Raw genomic sequence first — 26,669 nt, 5'->3', positions numbered from 1 at the left:
TTGAGTGTGACCTGTTTACTGATTCCATACAGCCTAGATGTTGTATCACATCCCGTCAAAGCGTGCATCACTAAGAGACACTGACATAGGTCTTTTCCAAGAATCTGTCTTGTGTTATATATGTTCCAAATCCGATGGTTTTTCAGTTGCTTGTCGGAATAAAAGAATAACTCCTTTTCAATATCAGGCTCTACATGATAAAGTAATAGTATGAGCAAATCAGTATCCTCGCCAACTAAAGCAACGGACTGAGTTCTCACTTTCTAAAGAGTTGTGAAAACCAAAGTACGGTCTGCATCTGCTTCAGATTGTATTACTTCACAACCGGCTTCTCGGAGTCTTGTAGACAGCATTTGAATAAATTTTTTCTTGTTTTCTTTGTTTGACAGAAAATGCTCTCTTTTCGCGGTGCATACAGTAGATTCGTTGAATATAGTCTTCCTAGACTGTAAACCCTTTGATCTTCTCTGATGGGTGAGATCCTTGGTTGATTGTGCGTTGTTGTAGCCATCAAATACAACACAGGCATTTGTAAATTTGTGGGTGACATATTGCACGTAGATCGTCAGTATTTGTTCGAAAGTTGATTTCTGTGGCCAGATAAACCTGTGTAGCAGAGATCCTCCATCAAGTACGAATGTAGAACATTTATTTAGAGATGCGCCATCGCTACTGCAATCACCTGTTGACCAAATAGCATCTGCAAGTTGGCTTTTGCTAGCTTCTCTCAGAAGACCTGAACTATCAAAAAGTGCTGGTGGAATACTTGTCAGTTCGTATCTGAAAACTTCACTCAAGTCCGGATAACTATCTTTAGCAATAGCACTGAGACGTTGAAACATCAATTTTGGATCCACATTGACACTATCTCCATCATCGACTTTAACTGAGTGTTTTGATGTTAGGGTGATTGCATGATCCTTCCTTTTGAAAACATGTTTCATTGCATCTTTTCCGACCATTGATTGAATAACCTGCCTACCAATCTCAAGACTTTTGTCAACATTGACATTTGATTCAGCTGTTACACCATCGTGTAAACCACGAAGATCCTTGAGGTCTTCTTGGAAAGATGCACTCTCTTCCAGATAAGCTAAAATTCTGGTCGTATCGATTTCATCTCTATTCATGCGCGAATGAGACGTGTCTTTATGCTGCTCACTAGATGTGTATAATGTATCTGTAAGGGTCTGCATCCATATTGTCTGTCTCATATCATGATATGTTTGTTTTCTTTTAGCTTGTAAAATTCTTCTTTTATCTGTAAAATTCCTACTACATTGTTGATGAACTACATCACCAGGTTTGGAAAATACTGTTCCTTGACGCTCTTGACTGGCATTATTCAAGCCCAGACTTCCCTTTTCCGTCAAAATGTGTCGTTCTGAACAAGGCACAGCTTCACAGCAAATGATGCACAATTCTCCAGTTGATGCCATAGCTGAAAAATATCGTTAGGTATTGATAAAATTAAAAAAAAAACCACCAAAAAACCCACATTCCTTTAAAATGCTAACATTTTAACATAAACGGCGTTCCATACTTTGAAAAATTGACCAGAACGGCATGGACATATATACTGTATTGCTTCATCAATTGTTACGTATTTGCATTCATAATGCATTATATAGTGCAATCCAACAATAACCGCGTTTCAACACAATTCAATATTTCTTGTGTCGCAGAAAGACTTGACATCTGCTTAATTTTGATTTATTTACGTATAGGTTTGTAACTGAAGTCGGGACCATATTTTACTTGAGCATTTTTACCGTTTTACGATAATCTTGAAAAAAAAAAACCAGGACGTAGACAGAGATGTGTGTGAGTGTTAGGAACGAAAACTCTTGTTAGAGATTGATTAATGTATTACGAATCAGTGGGATAAGACATTTTTCAAAACGTGGATAAATTAGTATTCTGTGGTAATGGCACATGTAGTTAAAGAGACACTACAGCTCATTTTGCGCAAAAATCATGAAATGACAATTTTCCTAGCGCTTTCTCAATTTTTGTTGCATTGTTGAAAGTGTGAACTTTGGGAAAATAACACTTATCTAAAGTTGAAAATTATAGTTTTAACGTAAAAATTAATACTTTTTGATGGCCTATACAAAAAATATCGAGTCTCCTCCTTTCAGTCTTCAGACGCATGCGCATAGACAGTAAACAGTGCAGCATGTCGTCCAGTGAGAGAAAGTGTAGTTGATAGATCTAGAATTTTGACAGATTCTGTGAGAAAAGAGGTAAAAATAGAATGAGATAAAACTCATACGTGAAATAAAATTTACTTTGGTATCAGTTTGACCGTCAGTGGCGGATCTAGGATTTCCGAAGGGGTGTGAAAGTCAAAGATTAACCACAGTAATCGGCCATTCTGGTGCAAAATTTGGATTTTCATTCACAATCTGTGACGTAAAAAGGGAGGGGGGATCCTGCCCCCCCCCCTAAATCTGCCATTGAGACTAGCTACGAAGACACTACTTTTAAAAGTAAGTGCTATTTTTATCTGAACACGACACGTGTTAGTTGTAAAAAACATCGGTCAATGGGAACATGGAAGGGTTTCTGTTGAAATAATGATTTATATAATTACTTATTTTAAGGAGTAGGGACTACTCTTATACTTGAAAGGTGAGTGTGGACTCCCTTGAAGGAGAATTTAAATAATTTCCTACACAACGTCTTTGCTGTCATTCAAAACCACGTGATGTAAATAAGCATTCAAAAGTCCGAGTCAGAATGAAGAAACCCTTGAATTCCGAACGATCTTCAAAGCGCAGTTGAGAGTAAATTGATGCATCCCAATTGTTCAAAATTGTCAGTATCGATATGGATTTTATCATTTTATCAATTCATGTTTTAAAAAACACTTTATTAAAATGTGGAAAATGAGCTGTAGTGTCTCTTTAAGCTTCTTGAAACAAGGAAAATGTAAAACCAAAAATTCAGAGACGGATAATGTTAAAGTTACTCTTAGCTCCATCCAAGAGACGCTTAAGAAACTTGTGACCAAAGAGGATATAAAAAACATTGTGAAGAGCGTAATTGTGGAGGTAAAAGAGGAAGATGAGGGAGGAGATTGTAGAAGAACTTATGACAGACTTGGAGGTCCACAAAGCTCAGCATGGTGAGGAACTGTCCAAGATAAAACAGCAGTTATCAGACAAAATGGACAGCTTAATGATGGACAATGACACTAACAAGGAAAATGTGACGCAGCTAAAAAAAAAAAGGATTACGAGTCTAGAAAAGCAACTAAAGGATACCAATGGACTTGCAAATGCAGCAGTTAGTATGTCAAACTTTAACCAAAAGTATTCTTTAAAAAAAAACAATATCAAGATTCTAAGATGGCCTGAACATCAGGGTCAGAATCTGAAAGAGGAACTCTGTACATTGGTGGCAGGGAAAACAGGGGTCAACTAAGACGAACGAGACATTTCTGCAATTCACAACATCCCCTCCAACAACAAGAATCAACCAAGGCAAGTAATTGTGGAAGTCGTAAGTATAGTGATGTGAGAAGAGTGGTCATTACAAAAAGAGAAAAGTTAAAGGACAACTTCATTATGGTAGATCACATTACCAACATGAATGCAAAACTATTGCAAAAGTTGAGATCGGAAGAGAGAGAACACATGGTGGACAGTGCGTGGTTTTTCAACGGACATGTCTTTGTGTTAGATAAGACCGGAAAAAGACACACGATGGATGTGTTAGATGACATTGACAGAAAACTTGCAATACTGTTTAAAAATAACTTTGAATTTCAAATTCACTCTATAAAAAAGGATCCTATGAGTAGATATATCATGCTAGATATTACTGCAAATAATGTAAGATTTACTCAACCTGTATGGTCCAAATACCGATAGTCCAGAATTTTTTTCAGAACATATACATTGAAATTGTTAAGTTAGAAAATATGTCGATTGTCATGTGTAGTGGCTGGAATGTCGTTCAGGATAAGGAAAAGGACACGTTTAATGTTAAAAATCTCAACAATCCGTCGAGGCCTCTGCTGGTGGACTGTTAGTCCCCGAGGGTCTCTACAGCCCAGTAGCTTAGTACTTCGTTACTAGCTTGAAAATATATTGAATTGCTGTTATAAAATTTAGAAATTCATTTCAAAATTAAGGATTATCTCCCTTTGGCACGCTGTTTGTTTTTTTGGGCTATATTTAGCTCTAAAACTTCATAGTTATTTCGGATTTCAAACATTTCGGTTGAGCATCACTGAAGAGACATTATTTGTCGAAATGCGCATCTGGTGCATCAAAATTGGTACCGTATAAGTTTTACACATGCACATAGAAAAATATCAAACATTAAGGTACAGTTGGAGGGTGTTGATCCCTGGAGAATTTGGAATGAAGAAGGAAGACAATATACATGGAGAAGGTAAAATCCTTTAATTCAAAATGGAATTGATTACTTCCTTGTTTCAGGATGTATATTTAGTAAAGTATTTGACACTAAAATAATTCCTGGGTATAGAACTGACTATGCAGCAATTATACTTCAATTCAAAACCAATGAAAGTAATAGAGGTAGAGGATATTGGAAGTTTAATTCTCAGCTATTGTATGAAAATGAATTTACAAAGTAAGACAGTGCATTAGTAAAACAATAAATGAATACATGGTGACAGGTGAAATAGAACATAAGGACAGCATTACATTTAATATTAGCAATCAATTATTTTGGGAAAACTTAAAAATGAAAATAAGATCAGTGTCTATAGAGTATTCATCAACCAGAGCCAAAAAAAATAAAGTCTGAAAGGAAGTTGCTGGAAAACGAAATTTTGGATTTAGAAAATAAGGTAAATGCTTCAAGAAAAAAAGAGGACATTGAACTCCTGGAGGAAAAAAAAAATCCTTTCAAAATTCAAGAGAAAAATACATTGAAGGTCAAAAGCAACATGGTATGAAAACGGAGAAAGAAACACAGACAATTTCTGTAAATTAGAAAGAAAGAATTTTGTAAATAAAACAATATCAGAACTCATTGATGTCAATGGAAACCATATTATGAACCAGGAGCATGCATTAGAAGAACAAAAGTCATTCTTTTCATATTTATACAAAAGCAAAAACCAGTATAACAATGAAACATTACTTAGTGAAAATGTGTTTTTAAACCACAATGTTAATTTATCAGATAAGCAGAAGGAAAACTATAAAGGAGTTCTGAAGCTATCAGAGTGTTCAGAAGTATTGAAAATTATGAAAAACAATAAATCGCCTGGCTTGGATGGTTTTACAGTAGGGTTCTATAAAAAAAACATTTGGAGGGATTTAGGGGTATTTGTTTGTCGTTCTTTGAATGAAGCATATCTTACAGAACAGATGCCTTCATTTCAATCCCAAGGAATAATAACTTCCATTCCAAAATAGGAAAAAGATAGGCGTTATATGGAAAAACTGGCGACCTATCACTTTACTTAATGTGGTGTTATAGCCAACCGCATTAAAAAGGTACTGAATGACATAATAAGTGACACTCAAAAGGGATTTATAAAGAGCAGATTCATTGGTGAAAATACTCGTTTTCTATATAACCTTATTAACTATCTAAGAAAAGGGAAATAGTTTGGACTACTCCTATTAGATTTTAAAAAGGCTTTTGACTCGTTGGAATGGGATTTTATTGTCAAGGCTCTTAAGTCATTCAATTTTGGTGATTATCTTATCAAATGGTTTCTTACATTTTATTCATCCAGCACTAGCTGTGTAATAAATAATGGCCATTTATAAGATTTGTTTAGCCTCGAGAGGGGTTGCAGACAGGGTGATCCTTTGGCTCCATATCTTTTAATCATAACAGTAGAGTTACTAGCAATTTCACTCAACGAAAATGTAAATATTAAGGATATAACTATTAGTGGGGAAGAAAATAAATTAGGGCAATATGCAGATGATTCATTTTTACTGTTAGATGAAAGTGAATATTCTCTAAGAGAATCAATGAGTGTTATTGACAAGTTTGATAGTATCTCAGGCCTGAAACTTAATATTACAAAATCACAAGCAGTATGGATTGGCAGTAGAACTGGTTCAGCTGAGACTTTGTGTCCTGATTTGCAAATGTGCTGGGGGTAAAGACAGTTTTAAACTTCTTGGAATAAATTTTACCATAAACCTTGAAGATATGATAACATGTAATTATCAATCCAAAATTACTTCAATTAAAAGGTTATTAGGATCATGGGCAATAAGAGACTTAACACCTATTGGGAGAATAACAATCATTAAAACATTAGCACTGCCTAAGCTGATACACTTATTTTCTGCCTTGCCAGACCCTCCAAAGAATATTTTGGATGAAATAAATAGAATATTTTTTCAAATCTATCTGGGGAATGGTTTGATAATGGTATTAAAAACTTAGAGGACATGGTGTCTGAACATGGAAACATTAGATGTTTTAATGAAATAAAAGGAGTGCTTGGTACTAATAACATTTTTGACTATTTTCATGTAATATAAAAAATACCATCAAAAGTCAAAAGAGATATCATTGCATTGAAAGAAGGTAGAATTCATAAAGATAATGATCATATTGAAATATGCATTGTACTAAAATTGTTGTCAACATGCAACATGCAATGTTAAATTTTTATATCAAATCTTGAAAGGAAATGAGTTTATAGCCCCAATCTCTAAAAAGGATAAGTGGGAAACTTTACTAGATGAACCCATTTCAGGAAAAGACTGGAAATTTGATTTTGTAAATGCATCTTTATGTACAAAAGAGACAAAAATAATTTACTTTCAATACCGAATACTAATGAATTACATTGCTACCAACTCCTTTCTTTACAAAATTAAAATTTCAGACAATCATTTGTGTACATTTTGTAACTTTGAAGCAGAAACAACAATTCACATATTCTATGATTGTGTATATGTCAACTTATTTTGGAATGATTTTGAGCAATGGTTCGATGCAATTGAAAATGGTTAAAAATTTCAAGAAGAATAGTCTTACTTGGTAATACTGAAAATTTTCTTTTATTAGTATCAGAAAAGTTTATGTATTATTCCAGATCACAAGGAATCAGGCCAAAATTTTCTGAGGCAGTGAATTTATTTAAGTACTACAGAAAATGGAAAAATACTGTGAAAATATGTTTGGATGCAAATCCAAAATATTTAGTAAATGGTCAATATATGATATTGTTTATAACAAGTGATGAAAAACTAAGCTTTATAGGTTATATTTGTTATCATTACTTTTAGTATCATTTTGTTGATATGAATATTTTCAATACCTAGCTGTCAAATACTAGTTCATATAGAAAGTTTTTGTATGGAAGATATTGTATGCATGTGTGTGATTTTGTGTGTGAGATCATCTATGTAGATGTAATTGTAAATGTCTAAAAATAAAGCATGATAGAAAAAAATTAGTATTCTGTGGTAATGGCGCATGTAGTTAAGCTTGTTGAAACATAAAAAATGTAAAAAGAGACACTATAGATCGGAGAGAAATATTTATTCATAGTTCGAATTTCCTACATCTAGGTAAATATATAATATCAATAATTGCAATATCCTTGGCCCAGGCGCCTGTGACAGATAAGTTGATGTTACAGAAGACATTAAATACATCAATATGTTAAACTTTAAGTCCCAGATTTTCCTAGATGTGGGAAATGTGATTGTTCTTGGCTATATTTCAGCTATATCTACATGCTTTTAAAAGTGGATCATCATAATTGAACCTCTTTCTGAAAGTTTATGAGTTTTGAATGAATGAGTTTCGGGAAGCAAGATCTTACAACAATCCGGAAATCTAAAGGGCCTCTTTGAACTAAAGAACATTTTCTTGAGTCGACGTCAACCTCCAAACCTAAAAAAAAATTACTAACGAAAACCAGATTATCATATCTGATGAAGAAAAACCTCCAGTTTCCAAATGTACATGTATGAATCCCCGTTGTGGCACCTGTCCATATTTAAAAACACCAGACTCATTTACTTTTAAATGTGGCAAAACGTTCACTATACATACTAATATGTCGTGCAAATCCAGAAATTTAATATATTGCATGATTTGTACTTTCTGTTTTAAAATAAAGGAAAAAATGAATTGACCCTGAAGACAAGTATTTTATTAGTATATCATCTTAAGACCTCTAAACTATGGTAAAACATTATTCTAAATCCACATAGGTTCGGATTCGCATGGCTCTTTGTGTTGCGATGTCGGGGTTTCTAGAATGCGGCTTTAATTTGTCTGACCTTGAAAGGTGTATTACCTTGAAAAATAATACTGTATCTTTTTCCTTATACTTCTCTCCCATTCACCTATTTGATTGTTAATTTTGATTTTAATGCTAGATCTGTGTCTTTTGATTGACTTTGTTGTTCGATCGTGTTCTTCTGGCAATCATTATTTTTCGCTGTTCACCATATCCGAATCATCAATGGTACGGCCTACCTAATATTGTTTTGAACTTAAGGTGGCAGGGGACAGTTTCTTTGGTTTTGAAACATGTGGATAGGGGGTATACACCAAAGTCAGATTATGACAGACTAATGAAAAATCATATTAATTTTATTTTCCTTTTTATGTCAATACTTGTATTTCATATTAGTGTAGTTAATAAATTATGACCCTAAATTACATGTAATCTATAAATACTGGTGCTGGTGCACAAAACATGCTCTGAGCAGGTTCCCCTTTTTTGCTTTGATTTTCCCTCATTTGGGCTAATCCGAACCACCCCCACACCATCACAGTACCAAACATGGGGATTTAGACACTGTGCACAATCAAGAATCATATCTGCCCTTCTCAAAAATCTACCTCTCATATGGGGCCATCCACCTTCCCTCACAGCTACAGACCTTTTGCTAGACCCTGCATGTTTTCACCGGAATTTCTTCAGCAACTGACCACGTGTCTTAGTTTCGTATTTGCACCCATCTATATGCTAGGAATCATGGTGACACCTACATGTTGTATATCAACATTTTTACTAAGTACTCAGCTACATTTGACATGCATCCTAAAATTATTGTATACATTTTTACACATGTAATATCACTTCAAATACGGGGTAATTCCATTTTTTGAAAAAGTTGACCGGGCCTATAGTGCGAAACTGTTCCCTGCTACCTAATCAGTCCATATCATTATCTTCCCACCATTTTATTCCATAATCACATTGTTTTGTAAGTTTTCCCTCTAAATTTATCTGATTTCTGTAATTTTCAAGAATAATTCTATTTTCATCCCGACCCGACCATGGTACAAACTCTCTTAACCATAGTCAGTAAACACGCTTTACAACGAAACCAACACCATTTTTATCACTCAGTACAACAGTGGATCACTCTTGTCATCAATGTACATGTAGTTTATCGATACTTGTCGTTTTTGCGTGTTATTTGTTTATGTAATATATGTCTCTTGATAAAGACGCGGGTTGCGTCGAAAATTCGAGTTTTAAATAACCAACTGTCGTGGCCTTTTCAGTGCTTATATAATATATTATATATATATACACATACATACCCCACATGTACATGTGACATATTAAACTGTATGTATGCAATTTGTATTGTATATATGATATTAGTAATATAATTATAGCACTCTACTTTTCTTGCACAATTCAAAACATTCAAATAAAAATTCAAATAACCTTCTAGCATAAACAGCATTGACAGGATTCCATAGTACTTTACATTTGGTTTCCTTTGATGCATGTATATCACCGTCTGAATTATAGGTGTTTAAAGGGTAATATTTCTTTCTTATATCTTTATACATAAAGCAGTCAAATATAAAGTGTAACTCATCTTCAACAGTAGTTTTACAAAACTGACAAAAACGACATTCTTTTGGGATACTTGGTTTTGAATATCTACCAGTTTCGATTTCTAAAGGGTGAGCAGATATCCTTTAGCTTTGTTAATTTAGAGCGTACTACTTTTGCAATTGGAAATTTCAAATAGTTTTGTAATTCATAGTTCTTCCTAATTTTACTGTAGAAGCATAGGCGCCTGGGTCAAGGATATTGCACTATAACGTATACATTGTATGTAAATAATGGAGGAAATTCGAACCACGAATAAATATTTCTCTCTGATCTATGGTGTCTCTTTATACATTTTTTCATGTTCCAGGAAGCTTAAATACACGTGTCATTATCACAGAACACTAATTTATCCACGTTTTAAAAAAAAATGTCTTATCCCACTGATTCACAATATAGTACTCAAAATTTGTTAAGGATCATAGATATTTTTCTGTTTAAAAAATTAATAACTGGCAATATTGTGTCCAAGTGAAATCAAAAACGTCTTCAACAAACTTGCACGTGCATTTCATACCATGGGAAATGTGTTTCTCATCACAGTTTATGCTTTTGCTACCATTGCACGATTTTCACTCAGGCATCGGTGTCTGATTCTTTCTAAAATTTCAAACTCACTTGATTGTTTACACTACGTTTATCAACACAATGCCCCCTCAACGTGTAAGGCGTCGCATGACGACAGAACAACTGGGCAGATGTATTGGAATGCTTGACGCTGGCTATTCACAACGTGGCGTTGCAGGGCCTGGAACCGACAGCAAACTTTTGGTACAGCAGCACACCGACATGGGGGTGGTCGTCAGAGGTCGACAACCCAACGCCATGACCATTTTGTGGCTCTTCAGGCACAACGCCACCCCTTCTGGACAGCAACCAGCCTACGTAACGACCTCCTGAGCGTCTCGGAGGTGAATGTGTCCACTCAGACGATACGGAATCGCCTTCACAATGCAGGTCTCAACTCGAGAAGGGCATGTGTTCGAGTCCCTCTGACTGTTCGACACCGGCGGGAGCGATTGGACTGGGCTGAAGATCATGTCACTTGGACACAGAACGATCTAAGCTGAAAGAAAAAGATCCTAGTGGGGGGGGGGGGAGTGGTAGGAACCGGCCCTTCGCCCCCTCGTTCACTTCTGGGTACCTATTTTATTTTGTTCTCTTTTTTTTTTTTTATGTCGCATTGTTTTGGAATTCATAAAACCTTGATAGTTTAGGCTGTTGTTAGATAGAACACCAATACTCTCGATATCCTTTGGGGTTTACATAGCCTTTCAGAACTCGAGATTAATTCGGATATCCCTTATTCCGTTTCGAGTTTTGTACTGTTTACGCACTTTCGTGATTAGAGATTTGAATGAGATGACTCTGGACAGAAAAAAATTATTAAAAATATACAACGGATAGACAGCTGTTATTAGAGGATTTTAATTATTAAAGAAGAATTACTGGGAGTGAACGGAACCCTGAAACTATAATTTTTCCTCCATGAAATATTCTGAAAGACAGTATATCGAGGTTTGAAGACATTCTTTTGTGGTTGAGAGGAGAATTAAGTCATCTGCAAAGAATAAATGACCAACTTCAACATTTTGAAGTTCAGTTGTCTGTGCGTTAAAATTCATAAATTGGCGAGTACAAATCATCAATAAATATATTAAAGAGAGTAAGGGAAAGGTTATCACCTTGCTTAACCCCTCGCGTAGCCACAAATGGTTCACTATATTTAGATTCATCTTTGCAGCAATATTTAGTGTTTTAATGCATATGTTTTATGAGATTGTAACATTTCCCCCTATGCCATTTTTGTACAGTTTGGATAACATAGAAGTTCTATCAATTGTATCAAAAGCTTTGGTAAAATCAACAAAATATGCATATACATGTATCTATATTGTTTCTTATGTTTTAAATATTTGTTAATAAGCGTTTTTAGAATAAATATGTTATCTGTAGTGCCATGATTTCTCCTTAATCTAAATTGGTAGTTGCTAAGAAGGTTATTTGTTTCTAAATATGAATTTAGTCGGTGCTGTAGAAGACCATTAAAAAGTTTACCCATACAGCTTGTAACACTTAATCCTCTATAGTTGGTTGGGTTACATGGGTCCTCAGATCTATAAATGGAAGATATTTGTACTAGATTCCAGTCTTCAGGTATTTTCCCAGAGAGAAGAATTTTATTAAAAAGTTTTGTTATTACTGATGCAAGGTGAAGATAACGAACAGTGATCAATCTCATAACTCCTACAAGAAATACAAAATAGATAGCTGGGCAAACACGGACCCCTGGACACACCAGAGGTGGGATCAGGTGCCTAGGAGGAGTAAGCATCCCCTGTTGACCGGTCACACCCGCCGTGAGCCCCATATCCTGATCAGGTAAACGGAGTTATCCGCAGTCAAATCAGTGTGCCAAGAACGGCTTAACAATCGGTATGAAACACGTCAGACAGCATTTGACCCAATGCGAGGTTGTATTGACGAACTAGATCGTTATAACGACCATAGAATTTGCGAAATGCTGACTTCAATCGAGACTGTTGAAATCCCTGTACCATCAACTTGTTTGTCAGTATCTTACCTCGATTTAAAAACTGACTATACCCAGAACAAGCTCTTGCATATCGAATCAGTTGAGATATATAAACACCATATGCAGGTTATAATGGAATATTGCTACATAAATGTGGGAAGTTGACGATGGAGAAGCTGAAATCATCCCGTTTGTCATACAGTTGAGTTGTCAGTTTGCCGTTAATGTCTACTTTCAATAAAATATCTAAGTATGAAGCAGATGTGGACGACTCTGTGGTGTCCTTTATTTCGAGCTCACACGGATATATCAAATCGACATATGAATGAAAGCTATCATTGTTAATAGACAAAACGTCATCGATATATCTAAAAGTCGAATTGAAGGTCACAGCGAGAGATTTTTTCTTCTCACGTAGAAGTTTTTGAATAAATTCTGCTTCATATGAATATAAAAACAGGTCAGCTAACAAAGGAGCACAATTCGTGCCCATGGGAATTCCAACAGACTGTTGGAAGACCTGATCACCAAAGACCACGAAGATATTGTCAATGAGGAACTCTAGCATATTTTTTATTTCAACTTCAGAGTACTTGTGCGTGGAATCAGAGTGGTGTTTAACAAAGTAAGTTTTTGAATGACTGATCACTAGATATGAATATTTCCGTTTTCCGTTTTTGTTGAAGAAGCAACTGTCTATGATGTCAAAAAGTCTAGTCTTTAATTTATCGTGAGGAATGGTCGTGTATAGTGTTGACAAGTCATAGGTTTTAATGCTATTGATTTGGGAAAAATTCTGTGATTTCAAGGTTACTAAAAGTTCTTAAGAATTTTTTAGAATGCACATTTGATTAACACCACTTCTGGCATATGTAGTCGCACAGTAAGTTTGAAGTTTCTCCTTCACAGCTGTTAACATTTTCGTGAGGAGCAAAGATAGGGGCTTGGTAGAACACTTACTGGATCCAGCAATGTATCTTTGTTTGTAAGGGTTTTTATGTAGTTTAGGAATCCAGTATAGGTACGGTAACTCATATTCATTCGACCCATTGACTGGAATATTAAATGTGTCTAAAACTGAAGCAAGGTTTTGAAGAATTTCGTCTTTTGAAAGGGCAGTATACGTATGATTACCAAAAGTGGAATTAATGCCAAGTTCGTTTAAAATACAGTAGTAATAATGAGCCTACAAGTATGTTTGAGCTACTTTTAATAAATTCATTAAGAATTAAGTCTTGTCCTGGTGATTTGCCACATTTTAGATTTTTACTACCCAGTTTGACTTCACTGTATGCAAAAGGATAATCAAGGGGATTAAGGTTTTGTATTTCAGAATCAACTACATCTTCATAGGCATTGTTTCCCTTAGAGCATAATAAGTTTTTATAGTGATCCACAAACATGTGAAGATTTGGTGAAGAAGAATTTGAGCTTGAGTGCATTTTATTTTTCTTTAAAACTTTCCAAAAATCTTTTGAGTTATTCTGATTCATTTTTTTCAGTGATTGTTTTATAAAATTCTTTTTTTTTTTTCTTTCTCATAATTTTAAATTGTCGTTTGGCATTTTTGAAAGCATGTAGAAGATTACAGTCTTTTGGTTTGCTCTGCACTCTTCTCCCAAGTCTTTGGACTTCCCTTCTTAATCGAGTAATATCACTAGTCATCCATGGTTTTGGTTTAGGTTTATTTTTCTTATGCTTATTTATTGGTGGTTTAAAAAGAAGGGTTTTAGATGCAGCTGTAATATATAAATGGATTTAAGTTATTGTTAATTTCATTAATACTGATATTTTCACCATTAAGGCAGTTTTCAAGTTCCACTAAGGAATTAATGCTCTCTACATCAACTAAAGCTGTTTGGTAGGCAAGTTTATTGATCAGACCACGTATATTGTCCTTTCAAGGGACTAGATCTGCATTCAATCTTTGGTTTACAAATGAATGAGTTATCAAAAGCACATCTGAGTCTAGTGCAAATAATACTATGATCCGACAACTTTGTAGGTGGTAAAACATTAAAACACATCACACTATGTAAAATAGCCAACATATAGTCTATACAACTAGAACCATTAAAATTATGAAATGTACAATAACCAAGAGAATCACCCAAGAATCTTCCATTAAGAATTCTAAGGTTTAAGGTTTTACAAAGAGTAGTTAAGAGGTCACCATGTAAATTAGTTTGATAATCTGTTATTGCGGGATCGGGTAGAATCAGGTGAATAATCTGGAGGTAGGTGGCAATCAGAAAATGTTTCTGTAACAAAATCATGGAATAAAATCAGGTAGATCTCCTTTGCGTGCATTGAAGTCGCCATTTATTAATACTAGTATGGGGTATTAATTAATATGAAACGGTGGATTCCGAGGATGACTTCCTATTCTCGCTGTAATTTCTGCTTCCCTTGTTCATTATAAGCCTTTTGATTTTACAAAGTGCGGATCTCCTCATAACATTATTGAATAAAATATTTTCCGTCTTCCGTTCCGCGTTTTAGCAACACCCCTGGGGGGGGATGTTGCACTATACATGTAGGTGTCGATCTTGTGTCAATGTGCTCTTTATGATGGATTTATAAGCATGGAAGCTATCATTACATGGTCTTGTGGTTATTCTCTACTTAACTGGGACCATTTAGATAGATCTCGCCTCCTAAAATTAATTTATCGACATGCCAGAGAACAACCCATCAGGCAACATGGTGGTTACAGAATGAACGACTCTAAGCTGTTGCCGCCGCAGAAACTTGAACTAAACTTTAATTACATGTCAGAAACTAGTCGCGGTGGCCGAGAGGTAAGGGCGTTCGCCGGCCGCGACAGACCTAAGTCGTTAAAACAGGTAATGACAGTTCCATCGCCAAACGCTCGGCATCAGGTGGGAATGTCACAGGTCCTCGGAGATTACCTAAAAAAACCGGATGACCCGTGTTACAGTAGGTGTGGGACGCTAAAGAATCCTCACTGCTCAATGGCCGTAAGCGCCGAGCATACATGTAGGCCTAAATTTGAAGCCCTTCACCGGTCTTGGTGACATTTCCATATGAGTGAAAGATTCTCATACGAGACGTTAAGCAAGATACAATCAATCAGAAACTAATGTGTATTAAAATAACTAGTTAATTTTGAGGGTAGCAGAATAATGACTAAACCAACAAAAATGGACATTCAGAATACTCGTCATTTGACTTATAAGATCAAATTAGTTGTTGTCACCATTTAGCGTCTGTTGTCCACTAACTAAATTCCACATGAGAACCACTGAATAAAATTTAACCAAACGTGGGAGAGTTCTTCCAGTATTGCTGTTTCTCTAATGCAGATTCGTTAAGATAATTGTGAGAGTATATATCCTACAAAACACTTCTTTCTGGAAAATTATTAAACTTAGCTATAAAGCAAAACAAACGTTTTCTCTCTGAACTACTATTAATAAAGGTATCCGTAATTTGATACCGGTTTTTCCCCCCATTAGAATAAGTGTTTTGTATTGCAAAGAAATAACAGTCCTTAAAACATTATGTTGACACCAGCATCACTCGGAACATCCGTGTATACAAAGTGAAATATCTTCCCTACTGTAAAGTTTGCTTTAAAATGTTTTAGATGATGCAGCGGGTGTGTATTAAAGAACTTTTCTTCTAAATCATAACCAATCCATTAAATCATAACTTATCCCCTAAAGCATTACCTGACTCGTTTGGATAGGAAAAATACAAACACCAACATAAAAAAAGTAGAATATTTTAATTTCAACATGCACACATCGTCCCTGGAGTGGTCAACGTATTTCTACTGGTTAGCTGACTGAGCCGATATTGACCTTGACAGTCGTGAGAAATATTCAAAATTCAACTTCCCTTTTCTCTCGGAAAATCAGCTCGTGTCGTCTTGCCGCTTTCGATATGGGTAATTGTGGTTATTTCGTGTACTTTAATCATTTCTACAGCAGAATACATTCCCCGATTTTCGTCAACAGTGGTTAAATTATTATAAACATGAAAAACTCAGATATGCCTACCTGTCGAAGCGGCGTGTTGTTCTCAGTCTTTTAACTCATAACCGGAAACACTCCAAAACGAATTTTCCTGCATAACCGATACATTATGATTTAGGACATGGGGAGCCGTGTCTGTAACACCCAATGAATCATTAGCGGTTGCTCTTGGTAGATATTTACGTGTATTTGAATTAGGGTTTGGGCTGCTGTGCATTTATGACACTAAATGATACAAATGTCATTCTAAGCGTCCGGGGTTGAGTATGCCAACTATTAATGCAATACTTTACATTATTTGCAACGCCTAATGACATTTCTTTCATTAAGCGGCGTAGCATTAGCCTCCCGTGGGGACCCGGGTTAGAATAGGTCCTTAGTACCCCTCATCCGAGATTTCCCCGACTCTTACCCAAGCTTGTAGTCTTGGCAAATTATGGAAATGGATTTGAAGAATGCGCGTGTTGTTCCGGTTGAATTTGTACACTAAATCTGTCAATTTGACATTATTCGATATTCAATTTGAAGTTGCACAATTTTGTCTCGGATTGCCGTTCACCGGAATACGAGTTAACCAACTTGGTTTCTTGCATATATATTAATTGCAATTATTGAATTTGTATATATAGCAATTGAGCAATTTGACATTTGAAAATTTTGCAAATATGTTCTTTGTCGTGTACCGGAAAAAAATGAATTTGCACATATGGGTATTTGATTCATTTATATTGTAGGCAACCCCGCACATGTCACAATATAAAAACGGGGGTAAGAGTCGAAGGAATATCGGATTACAGTACCCCTTGCTTGTCGTAAGAGGCATCTAAATGGGGCGGTCCCTCGGATGAGACTGCAAACACCGAGGCCCCGTGTCATAGCAGGTGTGTCACGATAAAGATTCCTCCCTGCTCGAAGGCCGTTAGCGCCGAGCATAGGCCTAATTTTGCAGTCCTTCACCGGCAATGGTGACGTCTCCATACCAGTGAACAATTCTCGAGCCATATACAATCAATCGTTTATCTTCAGCAGTTACTACGTCTAGTATACTAGTAGTAAATAGAGATGGAAGGACTTGTGTGGTAGATTCATCTGGGCGCTGTAGGCTGAGTTGTAGATTGAACGTGACGTGGTATTAGAAATATAGGGATGATTACTAACTAAATCAATCAATGATTACTAACTAAATCAATCAATCTCTTTTATCTTTTAGTCTTATAATCTCTCGTGAAAATACGGGGGGAAAATATCTGAAGGATATAAATAACGAACTGTCAAATCTTTGATAAAAGATCCTATGTTTTGGAATTTATCTTTTCAGAATTTCTTTTTCCTTGGAATTTAGTATTTTACTTCATAAATTTTATACGCTTTTTATTCAATGATTTCTTTTCTAACTGAGAATGGCGGTTTTTATCTACATGTAGTAATTTCTCTTCTTTTTTTTTTTTATTGATTTGGTTTTCCCACCTCTCAGATATTTGGTTTGCAATTACAGGCTTCCGTAAATAATTGTTCTTTAATTAGTTCAATACTCTTTTAGAGTAGCTGTCAACTTAAAGTATATTTCTTAGACGCATTAATTAGATGCCTTGACCTTATAAGAGTTCGCCTAAGTACAAAAAGGGAGTGGGTCAGGTCCAGTGCGATGCTATTGTACATGCATGTACATATTCCATTAGCCGATAATTGGCAACAAATGCTTTTGGGGTTAAAATTTAAAAGCATGAATAAAATAAATGCATTCTTTTGAACGCTAAATGGACAAACAGAGATCAGAAACAGATTTCCTGTCCTTTCGAACTTCTTTGCCTGACCGATTAACTTATTGGTTTAACAAGTGACTGGCGATCGTCAGTTGGAATGTCGGAGTGTTTTAAATTTTTTGTCCGAGTTCCCTCTACACTAAAATTCTATTTTCTTTACTACATAACGTAAATTTTAAAGTTAGAGATTTCAAACTAATAGTGTACATAACCTCTACATTTCATTTATATTTAATAGTTCTCTCTGGTGCCTGTAGTCAGGTACAAATCAGATGGAATTGCACCTCTGTATACATGTACATTCTGTTGATTGTAGTAATTAGTACATGACATACGGGTCTTTTTACTATAATACAATTTTGACAATGTTGTGTACAATGCCCTTTTCATAGTTTGAAAACTTTGTTTTGTTTGTTTGATATCCCTCTGAGAATATTTTACTCGTATTGAGACGTCACAAGTTGTATTGGAATGATCAGTGATGCGTATTTATATCAGATACAGTTTATTGTTGAGTCTCATATCTTTTATTGATGAAGAAGAATATGTCTGTACATTATTAGGAAATAAATAAGCAGATCCAAACATGCTTTCAGCAAGGTTGTGTATCCACAACACAAACTCCTCTACAATGACTTGTTTATGAGGCAAAAACAAAATACTGTTCTCCATAATTGCAATTTCAAAGATTTCAGTGCACTCAGTGTTGAAACCGGACGGAAGTGGACTAATTTTAATCTGCCCATATTAACGACGCTTACAAATGAACGTAACACATCCCTTCATCGCGCCAACGCCAGTCGCAACACGAAACCTCCGTTTTTAGTTCACCTGAGCTGAAAGCTCAAGTGAGCTTTTCTGATAGCCTGTTGTCCGTCTGTCTGTAAACTTTTTACATTTTCGACTTCTTCTCCAGAACCACTGGGCCAATTGCAATTAAACTTGGCAAAAAGCATCCTTGGGTGAAGGGCTTTCACGTTTCTTCAAATGAAGGGTCATGTCCCTTTCAAAGGGGAGATAATCACAAAAATAGGGTGGGGTCATTTAAAAATCTTCTCAAGAACCACTGGGCCAGAAAAGCTGAAATTAACATGAAAGTTTCCTGACATACTGCATATTTAAGTTTGTCAAAATCATGGCCCCTGGGGGCAGGATAGGGCCACAAGGAGGATAAAAGTTTTACATAGAAATATATAGGGAAAATCGTTTAAAATCTTCTTCTGAAAACTCACTGGGCCAGAAAAGTTTACATTCACATGAAAGCTTCCCGATATAGTCCAGATTCAAGTTTATTAAAATCATGGCCCCCGGGAGTAGGCTGGGGCCACAAGAGGGATCAAAGTTTTACATGCGAATATGTAGTGATGTGGCCCATGAGCCTTTTGTTATAGTCATATCCGAAAGACCCGTGATTCTCACTTCTAAATGTTAAACGTTTGGCAAAGGCGCAATAAATACGAATGTTTTCGCCCCAGGTTTGTCACGAGCGAGGCTCGAACTCACGACGTTCCAGTTACAAAGCAAACGCTCTACCGCTGAACTAACGCAACCGGTTTTGTTGATTGATTGAAAACTTTGATAATCAAATTCAAATATACTGCAATTTTTCAGGGGTGCAGGAGTCCTGAAATTTACGATTTATGCCCCCTTTTCCCGAAGATGCTTCATACCAAATTTGAAAAGAATTGGAATGGTAGTTATCAAGAAGTAAAAAATGTTCAATTGTTAACCCACGACGACTGACGACAACCAATTGCAATATGTCACCCCAATTTACTCAGGTGACATAAGAACTAAATGCATCGTGATGTAGAGCAGGAAGGCCTTTACCAAATTTTAATTTTTATGATGCCTGGGTTAGAGGTTCTGACTCCAGGACAGGACCAAACTTGCTATATGCAAGGTGAAGATAACGAACAGTGATCAATCTCATAACTCCTACAAGAAATACAAAATAGATAGTTGGGCAAACACGGACCCCTGGACACACCAGAGGTGGGATCAGGTGCCTAGGAGGAGTAAGCATCCCCTGTTGACCGGTCAAACCCGCCGTGAGCCCCATATCCTGATCAGGTAAACGGAGTTATCCGCAGTCAAAATCAGTGTGCCAAGAACGGCTTAACAATCGGTATGAAACATGTCAGACAGCATTTGATCCAATGCGAGGTTGTATTGACGAACTAGATCGTTATAACGACCATAGAATTTGCGAAATGCTGACTTCAATCGAGACTGTTGAAATCCCTGTACCATCAACTTGTTTGTCAGTAGCTTACCTCGATTTAAAAACTGACTATACCCAGAACAAGCTCTTGCATATCGAATCAGTTGAGATATATAAACACCATATGCAGGTGATAATGGAATATTGCTACATAAATGTGGGAAGTTGACGATGGAGAAGCTGAAATCCCGTTTGTCATACAGTTGAGTTGTTAGTTTGCCGTTAATGTCTACTTTCAATAAAATATCTAAGTATGAAGCAGAAGTGGACGACTCTGTGGTGTCCTTTATTTCGAGCTCACACGGATATATCAAATCGACATATGAATGAAAGCTATCATTGTTAATAGACAAAACGTCATCGATATATCTAAAAGTCGATTTGAAGGTCACTGCGAGAGATTTTTTTCTTCTCACGTAGAAGGTTTTGAATAAATTCTGCTTCATATGAATATAAAAACAGGTCAGCTAACAAAGGAGCACAATTCGTGCCCATGGGAATTCCAGCAGACTGTTGGAAGACCTGATCACCAAAGACCACGAAGATATTGTCAATGAGGAACTCTAGAATATTTTTTATTTCAACTTCAGAGTACTTGTGCGTGGAATCAGAGTGGTGTTTAACAAAGTAAGTTTTTGAATGACTGATCACTAGATATGAATATTTCCGTTTTCCGTTTTTGTTGAAGAAGCAACTGTCTATGATGTCAAAAAGTCTAGTTTTTAATTTATCGTGAGGAATGGTCATGTCTTATATGTGCGGTTTCAGTTTAATATGGCATTTGGAGAAATCGTATGATGAAGGGGGGGGGGGGGGGGGGGGCTCTGGCTTCAAATGGGCCATGGCGAACCCGCGCCGACAGAGGTGAGAGGCCGTGTGATTTTGAGCGCGATGCTCTAACCACTCGGCCACGGAGGCCCCTCACTCCACATTTTAAATATTTGCATCGCTCAACTAATTGGTATATCTTATCTTATGAATGCCAGTTGTTGAGTTACAAGTGAGATACAGCAAGCAATCACAAGTCTTTGTTACGCAAATAAGGCTCATACCATGGTTTTCTTTACATACAGATTCCTTAAGGTAGTACTCTACATCGTCATAATGGCTGACTTCCTTTAAAAACATGGATGAAAAAATCGACATCAGCAATATTTAACTTTTCCTTTTCCATTTAAATACATAGCCGAGTAGCTCAGTAGGTTAGAATACCAGCTGCTGAACTGTAGGTCACAGGTTCGAGTCCAGCAGGGGTTTTAAATTTTTTTCAGATTAACTTCTACTAAAACTGTCATTTTTGACAAAATAAAGTAAATTTGAAAATTTTCAACTTCAAAATACTGTTGTACATATCCTCCATTTTTCATCTACATCAAATTTCTCTGGTGTAGCATACCTCCTTAATAGAAAATATGTTTAAAACAAAATGAAATGTGACAAACACTGGAAACTGTTTAGTTATTTTCACAATGTAACTTGTAATTGAAAAATCTATTAACTTGGAACATTTTTTTTTTTACTTATATTTAACCTACATAAACAGATACGGGCCTCCATGGCTGAGTGATTAGAGCATCGCGCTCAAAATCACACCGCCTTTCACCTCTGGTCGGTGCGGGTTCGAATCCTGCTCGTGCCGGTAAGTGAGAAAGTTTCCGGGTTTAGTTGCAGAAGGTCGGTGGTCTCTTCCAATTCAATTCAATTCAATTTATTTCGCTCAAACCATGTTAAACGGTACATAAGGTACAATAAATATAATGCAATGTACATGCAATAAAAATCGTCAGAGGTTCATATATGGAATAATACAGCTTTCTTAGTTACCAGAGGGAAACATGAAATACAATGTATGTATAAATAAACATAATAGTAATATGTTTAAGGGGTAGCAGAAGAACAATTACGAAGAACAACAAACAATCTCAAAAATATGAGAAATAAAAACACAGAGGTTTCTTAATATTTTCATATCTTGAGTTGACAATAGATTAGAAAACTTGAGAACATTTAATCTTTCGTAAAAAAAAAATTGTCTATGTACATGTATTTCCCAGGTGGCGGAAAACACTAATCAATCAATCAACATAACAGAGCTTTAAGAATTGTGGGCTTTGTATCTCTCTTGTAACTCGACAACATTTTTGCTGACAATTTAGGCATTAGATACCGGTATACCTTAGTTCATTAATAGGACGGGCAAAGTCAAATTTGAAAAGTTTCAGCTCAAATCATATCCATGCCCCTTTAATACTACATATAGTATTAAGATTGTATAAAGAGTGGCATATTTTTTATAGCAATGTATTCGGACTAGTATAAACACATTTAGGTAAATTGTGCGTGCGTGTGTTGGTTTCCACTTTCATCTCAAAATTTTAAAGGGTCGGTAGATAGTAGTTTTAAAAAAAAAAACCATTTTATTTTATGGGATGAATTATTTTTTTTTAATGATTTAGCATTCTACTATGCATAAAATATAGAAATTATCTAGTAATTAAATAAAAGTTATATGATGAATCAAAACAAATCTTCCACTGTACTGTAAACAAAAACTGTTTCTGTGTTTTGGAAGTATGTGCATAATAAATAACTTAAGAAGTCAATAAATATACTCTTGTAGTGAAGACATTCGCAAAATCTGTGAGAATGGGGGGGAAATGTGTTAGGGTCAGCAGAAATTGTAAGGGTTGGTTAGGAAAGTGGAAACCAACATATATATTTTTTTGGTCTTATGTTGTAATTTTATACTACCTACATTTGAAATAAATCACTTACTACATGTAGTACATGCCACATTTTTCAATTACTATGAGAGTATCATGTGCTATTTGAATTGTTATAAACTTCTGTATAATGTATATGGCCTCTAAAAGTCATATTCATTACCCTAGGAAAAAGTAATTTACTCATACCCTAGCAAAACCTAAAATGTGCTATTTCTTTTCAGGGTTTACATTCAGACAAAAGGAATGAAGCATTTATAGGCTGGTTCAGATAAATGGGTCATTTAGGAGAATTTACCCCAGTGCAACACTTGACTCTTAGTACAACCTGGTCTTTGAAAATTAGAAAATCATGAAAGTTTTGAATTTGGATGACCCATGAAATAAATCAAATGTAAGACCTATAGTGAAAAAGTGTCTCATTCTGTTGAGATGGCTTCATTGTGGCTAGTTGATGGACTTGTAACACTATAAGAAGATTTCCAAAGTTTAAAGTATACCACATGCGCAATTCTATTATACTTCAGTTATATATTAATACATTTTAGCAGAGTGTCTTGATTCTATCCATTATGTGGAAATGTTTCATTCAGAATCTGCAAACAAGACCAAAGACTTAGACAGCCTATCTGCTTTGGGAAATTCAGATTGCGATGACTCAATCGGAACTCCTCTAATGTCTCGCGCACTCGACATAGATCTCGGATGTAATACGGTGGCATCCATGAGTGAATTTGATGCATTGCCAATTGGCAATACATCAAATTCACTCATGGCATCCATCGTATTACATCCAAGATTTGTAGAAGAAACGTGTACCCTCTGCCTGGTCTGCGACTTGACTGAACGTCTTCTTTTCTTATATTTCTTCTTGCGAAAGAACGGCCTCAAATCTATACGGCGCCAAACTTAACTGTTCGTGACTTGTCCTGTTTACAGTACTGCTGATGAAATAAACCGGAACCGACGGTGTGACGTCATGAATTAAGCTTCAATGACCGCTCTCTTAGCGGCGCGTAATTTAAAATATATGATAGAGTGATATTGATTTAATCGTTAAGCAAAGGTTTTTGTTGATAAAGACTGTCATTTACGATATCAGTATGTAATACTTATTCATAAAAGCAACAATGTGGTTAGGGTTGCCTTTCCCTTTGATATTAACTAACATGTAATAGAAATTTTTCAAACCGAAGAAAATAACATTATTGACAGAAAAATGCATGTCTCTGAAATTGATAACGTAGTTGTGCAATTCTGACCAGCATGCAATCATACCCACGTCAGTTCGAACACTTAAAGTTCTGTATTTGCAATATTCTCTGATAAGCATATAACAGAGCATGCAGACATTAAATTGTCTATATAAACCATATTTTGGAGACATTCATGTATTGATCTATTTGAAATATGAAGGTCAGACGGGACTTTAAAAACATGTATATACATTTCCTTTAACAGTACATTAAGTCCATTACAGATCTATATAATTAAGATTTATGGCATATATTTCAAATAGTTTGAAAACTCGGTTAGTAATCTAAAGCTGCACTAAAATTACCATCATAAATGTAGCGACAGAGAAAGAACTTTTATGGATGAATTTGTTTGGGGTCAGGCACGGAAATTATCTCCAGTCCCCGACCCCATCTCTTTACATGCAGACATGCTTACTATAGGTGGTAAGTGAGGTCTGATAGCAGGCATCGGCAGCGAAGTGTCCAGCTCACATTTTAAATGTATGCTGGAAAACATGGTTCATCTCTATAACCTTTTCACAGGTGGGTTTTGATAAAATCTAGTAATTTGATTGATTAAACCTTTTAAAGTAATGTGAATCGGAACCCGAGTCAATTTTCATGTCCACTCACGATAACTATCATAAAAATAACCGAATGAAAAATAATAGGTACCGAAATGGTTAGGTATCAACATTTCCAAGTAACAAAACTGTCTACGTTGTGCCGAATCCACTGGGTCTGCAATTCACTAACAGCATAACAAATCCAAAGGGGATCCGAGAACATGTTTCAAACAACTGTCTTTCCTTAATCCTCAAATTGGAAGATGTCATTGGTAAAATTGCTAATGCGATTGTTTATGTAAAACAATTTTTACTTCATTTTAGTCCTGTTTAAGTCTGAGAACTATTGTAGAAATAACACTTTAACTCGATCTCTATTGATGCTTATGATCGAAGTAGAATTCTCTTACTACTATAGACCGTGCACCCCGAACCTGCATTTGTTTAAAAAGAATTGTGAAATACCGCTTCTTTCGCATTACATGTATGTACGTCAAATTGAGAGCTACCGAATGCTCTATTCTATCACTTTCGTTCATTGACAGTCCTCCCGACAGTTTAAAACAAATAACATACCTTGCATACGTGTATACCAGTACCTCACAGCTGATTACTAGGTATTGTGTATATAGGTTTTGGCGAATTGTTCACCGTAGTAGGCGAAATTAGTAACCAAGCCAGTGCACCCATTTCTCTCACTCTCCGTGGCCGAGTGGTTAGAGCATCGCGCTCAAAATCACACGGCATCTCACCTCTGCGCGGCACGGGTTCGAATATTTATGTAGCATGCACATAGACCTTTAATACTGTATAAATCAAAACCATTTTTCTTGTTATTAAGATTGATTGATTGATGTTTTCCGCCACACTCAACAATTTTTCAGTTATCTGGTGGCGCCCAGGTTTTATTGGCAGAAGAGAGAACCCATATACCATGTATCTGGGAAGAGACCACCAAACTGGGAAACTTTCTCACTTACCGGCGCGAGCGAGATTCGAACCCGCATCGACAGACGTGAGAGACCGTGTGATTTTGAGCGCGATGCTCTAACCACTCGGCCACGGAGGCTCTTTGTTATTAGGAGAAATGTGAAGATGACACACAGTGATCAATCTCATAACTCCTATAAGCAATACAAAATAGAGAGTTGGGCAAACACGGACCCCTGGATATACCAGAGGTGGGATCAGGTGCCTAGGGGGAGTAAGCATCTCTTGTCGACCGGTCACATCCGCCATGAGCCCTATATCTTGGTCAGGTAAACGGAGATATCCGTAGTCAAAATTAGTGTGCCAGGAACGGCCTAACAATCGGTTTGAAACAAGTCCGGCAGCATTTGACCCAATGATAGGTTGTATTGGCAAACTAGATTGTTATAACGACCATAAAATTTCTGTCATTTGACCAATCTTGGTTGCCTTTTCCCAGAAAATACCAATTTAGAGATTCATCTACTTGGTTATTTCAGAAACAGTTTGTTTATGCAAATGCAATTACATTATGTACAAGTAAGAAATCAAACAACACTAATAGAAAATATTCTGACAACTGTTCCGAAGTGAAACTATTCATTACTCCCTGTTTCGGTCTGTTGTCAAGAGGCTGTCTCGTCCTCAAATCTAAAATCACCCATCCCCATTTAATAAATGTATTGGTTGCAATACATTTTTTATAGAATAAATTATCTATAAGATAGCAAACTTCGTATAAGTGTTAGCTGTCTTTTTTTTTAATACATCACAATGTTACTGAATCCTATAAATGACATGTATATTTTCATGT

General features: G+C 35.9%; 1 protein-coding gene across 1 annotated transcript in view; it reads left to right on the top strand.

Moving 5' to 3' along the window:
• Positions 1–3,069: 3,069 nt before the first annotated feature.
• LOC130047327 (blastula protease 10-like) overlaps positions 3,070–26,669 on the top strand; it is a 51,570-nt gene continuing 27,970 nt past the window's right edge. The window contains exon 1 of the mRNA XM_056142007.1: positions 3,070–3,291. Coding sequence (XP_055997982.1) covers positions 3,070–3,291 — 222 coding nt within the window. The remainder of the gene's footprint in view (positions 3,292–26,669) is intronic.

This window comes from Ostrea edulis, chromosome 6, assembly GCF_947568905.1.
Source record: "Ostrea edulis chromosome 6, xbOstEdul1.1, whole genome shotgun sequence".
NCBI classification, from domain to species: Eukaryota; Metazoa; Mollusca; class Bivalvia; order Ostreida; family Ostreidae; genus Ostrea; species Ostrea edulis.
This window is presented reverse-complemented; position numbering and strand designations above follow the sequence as displayed.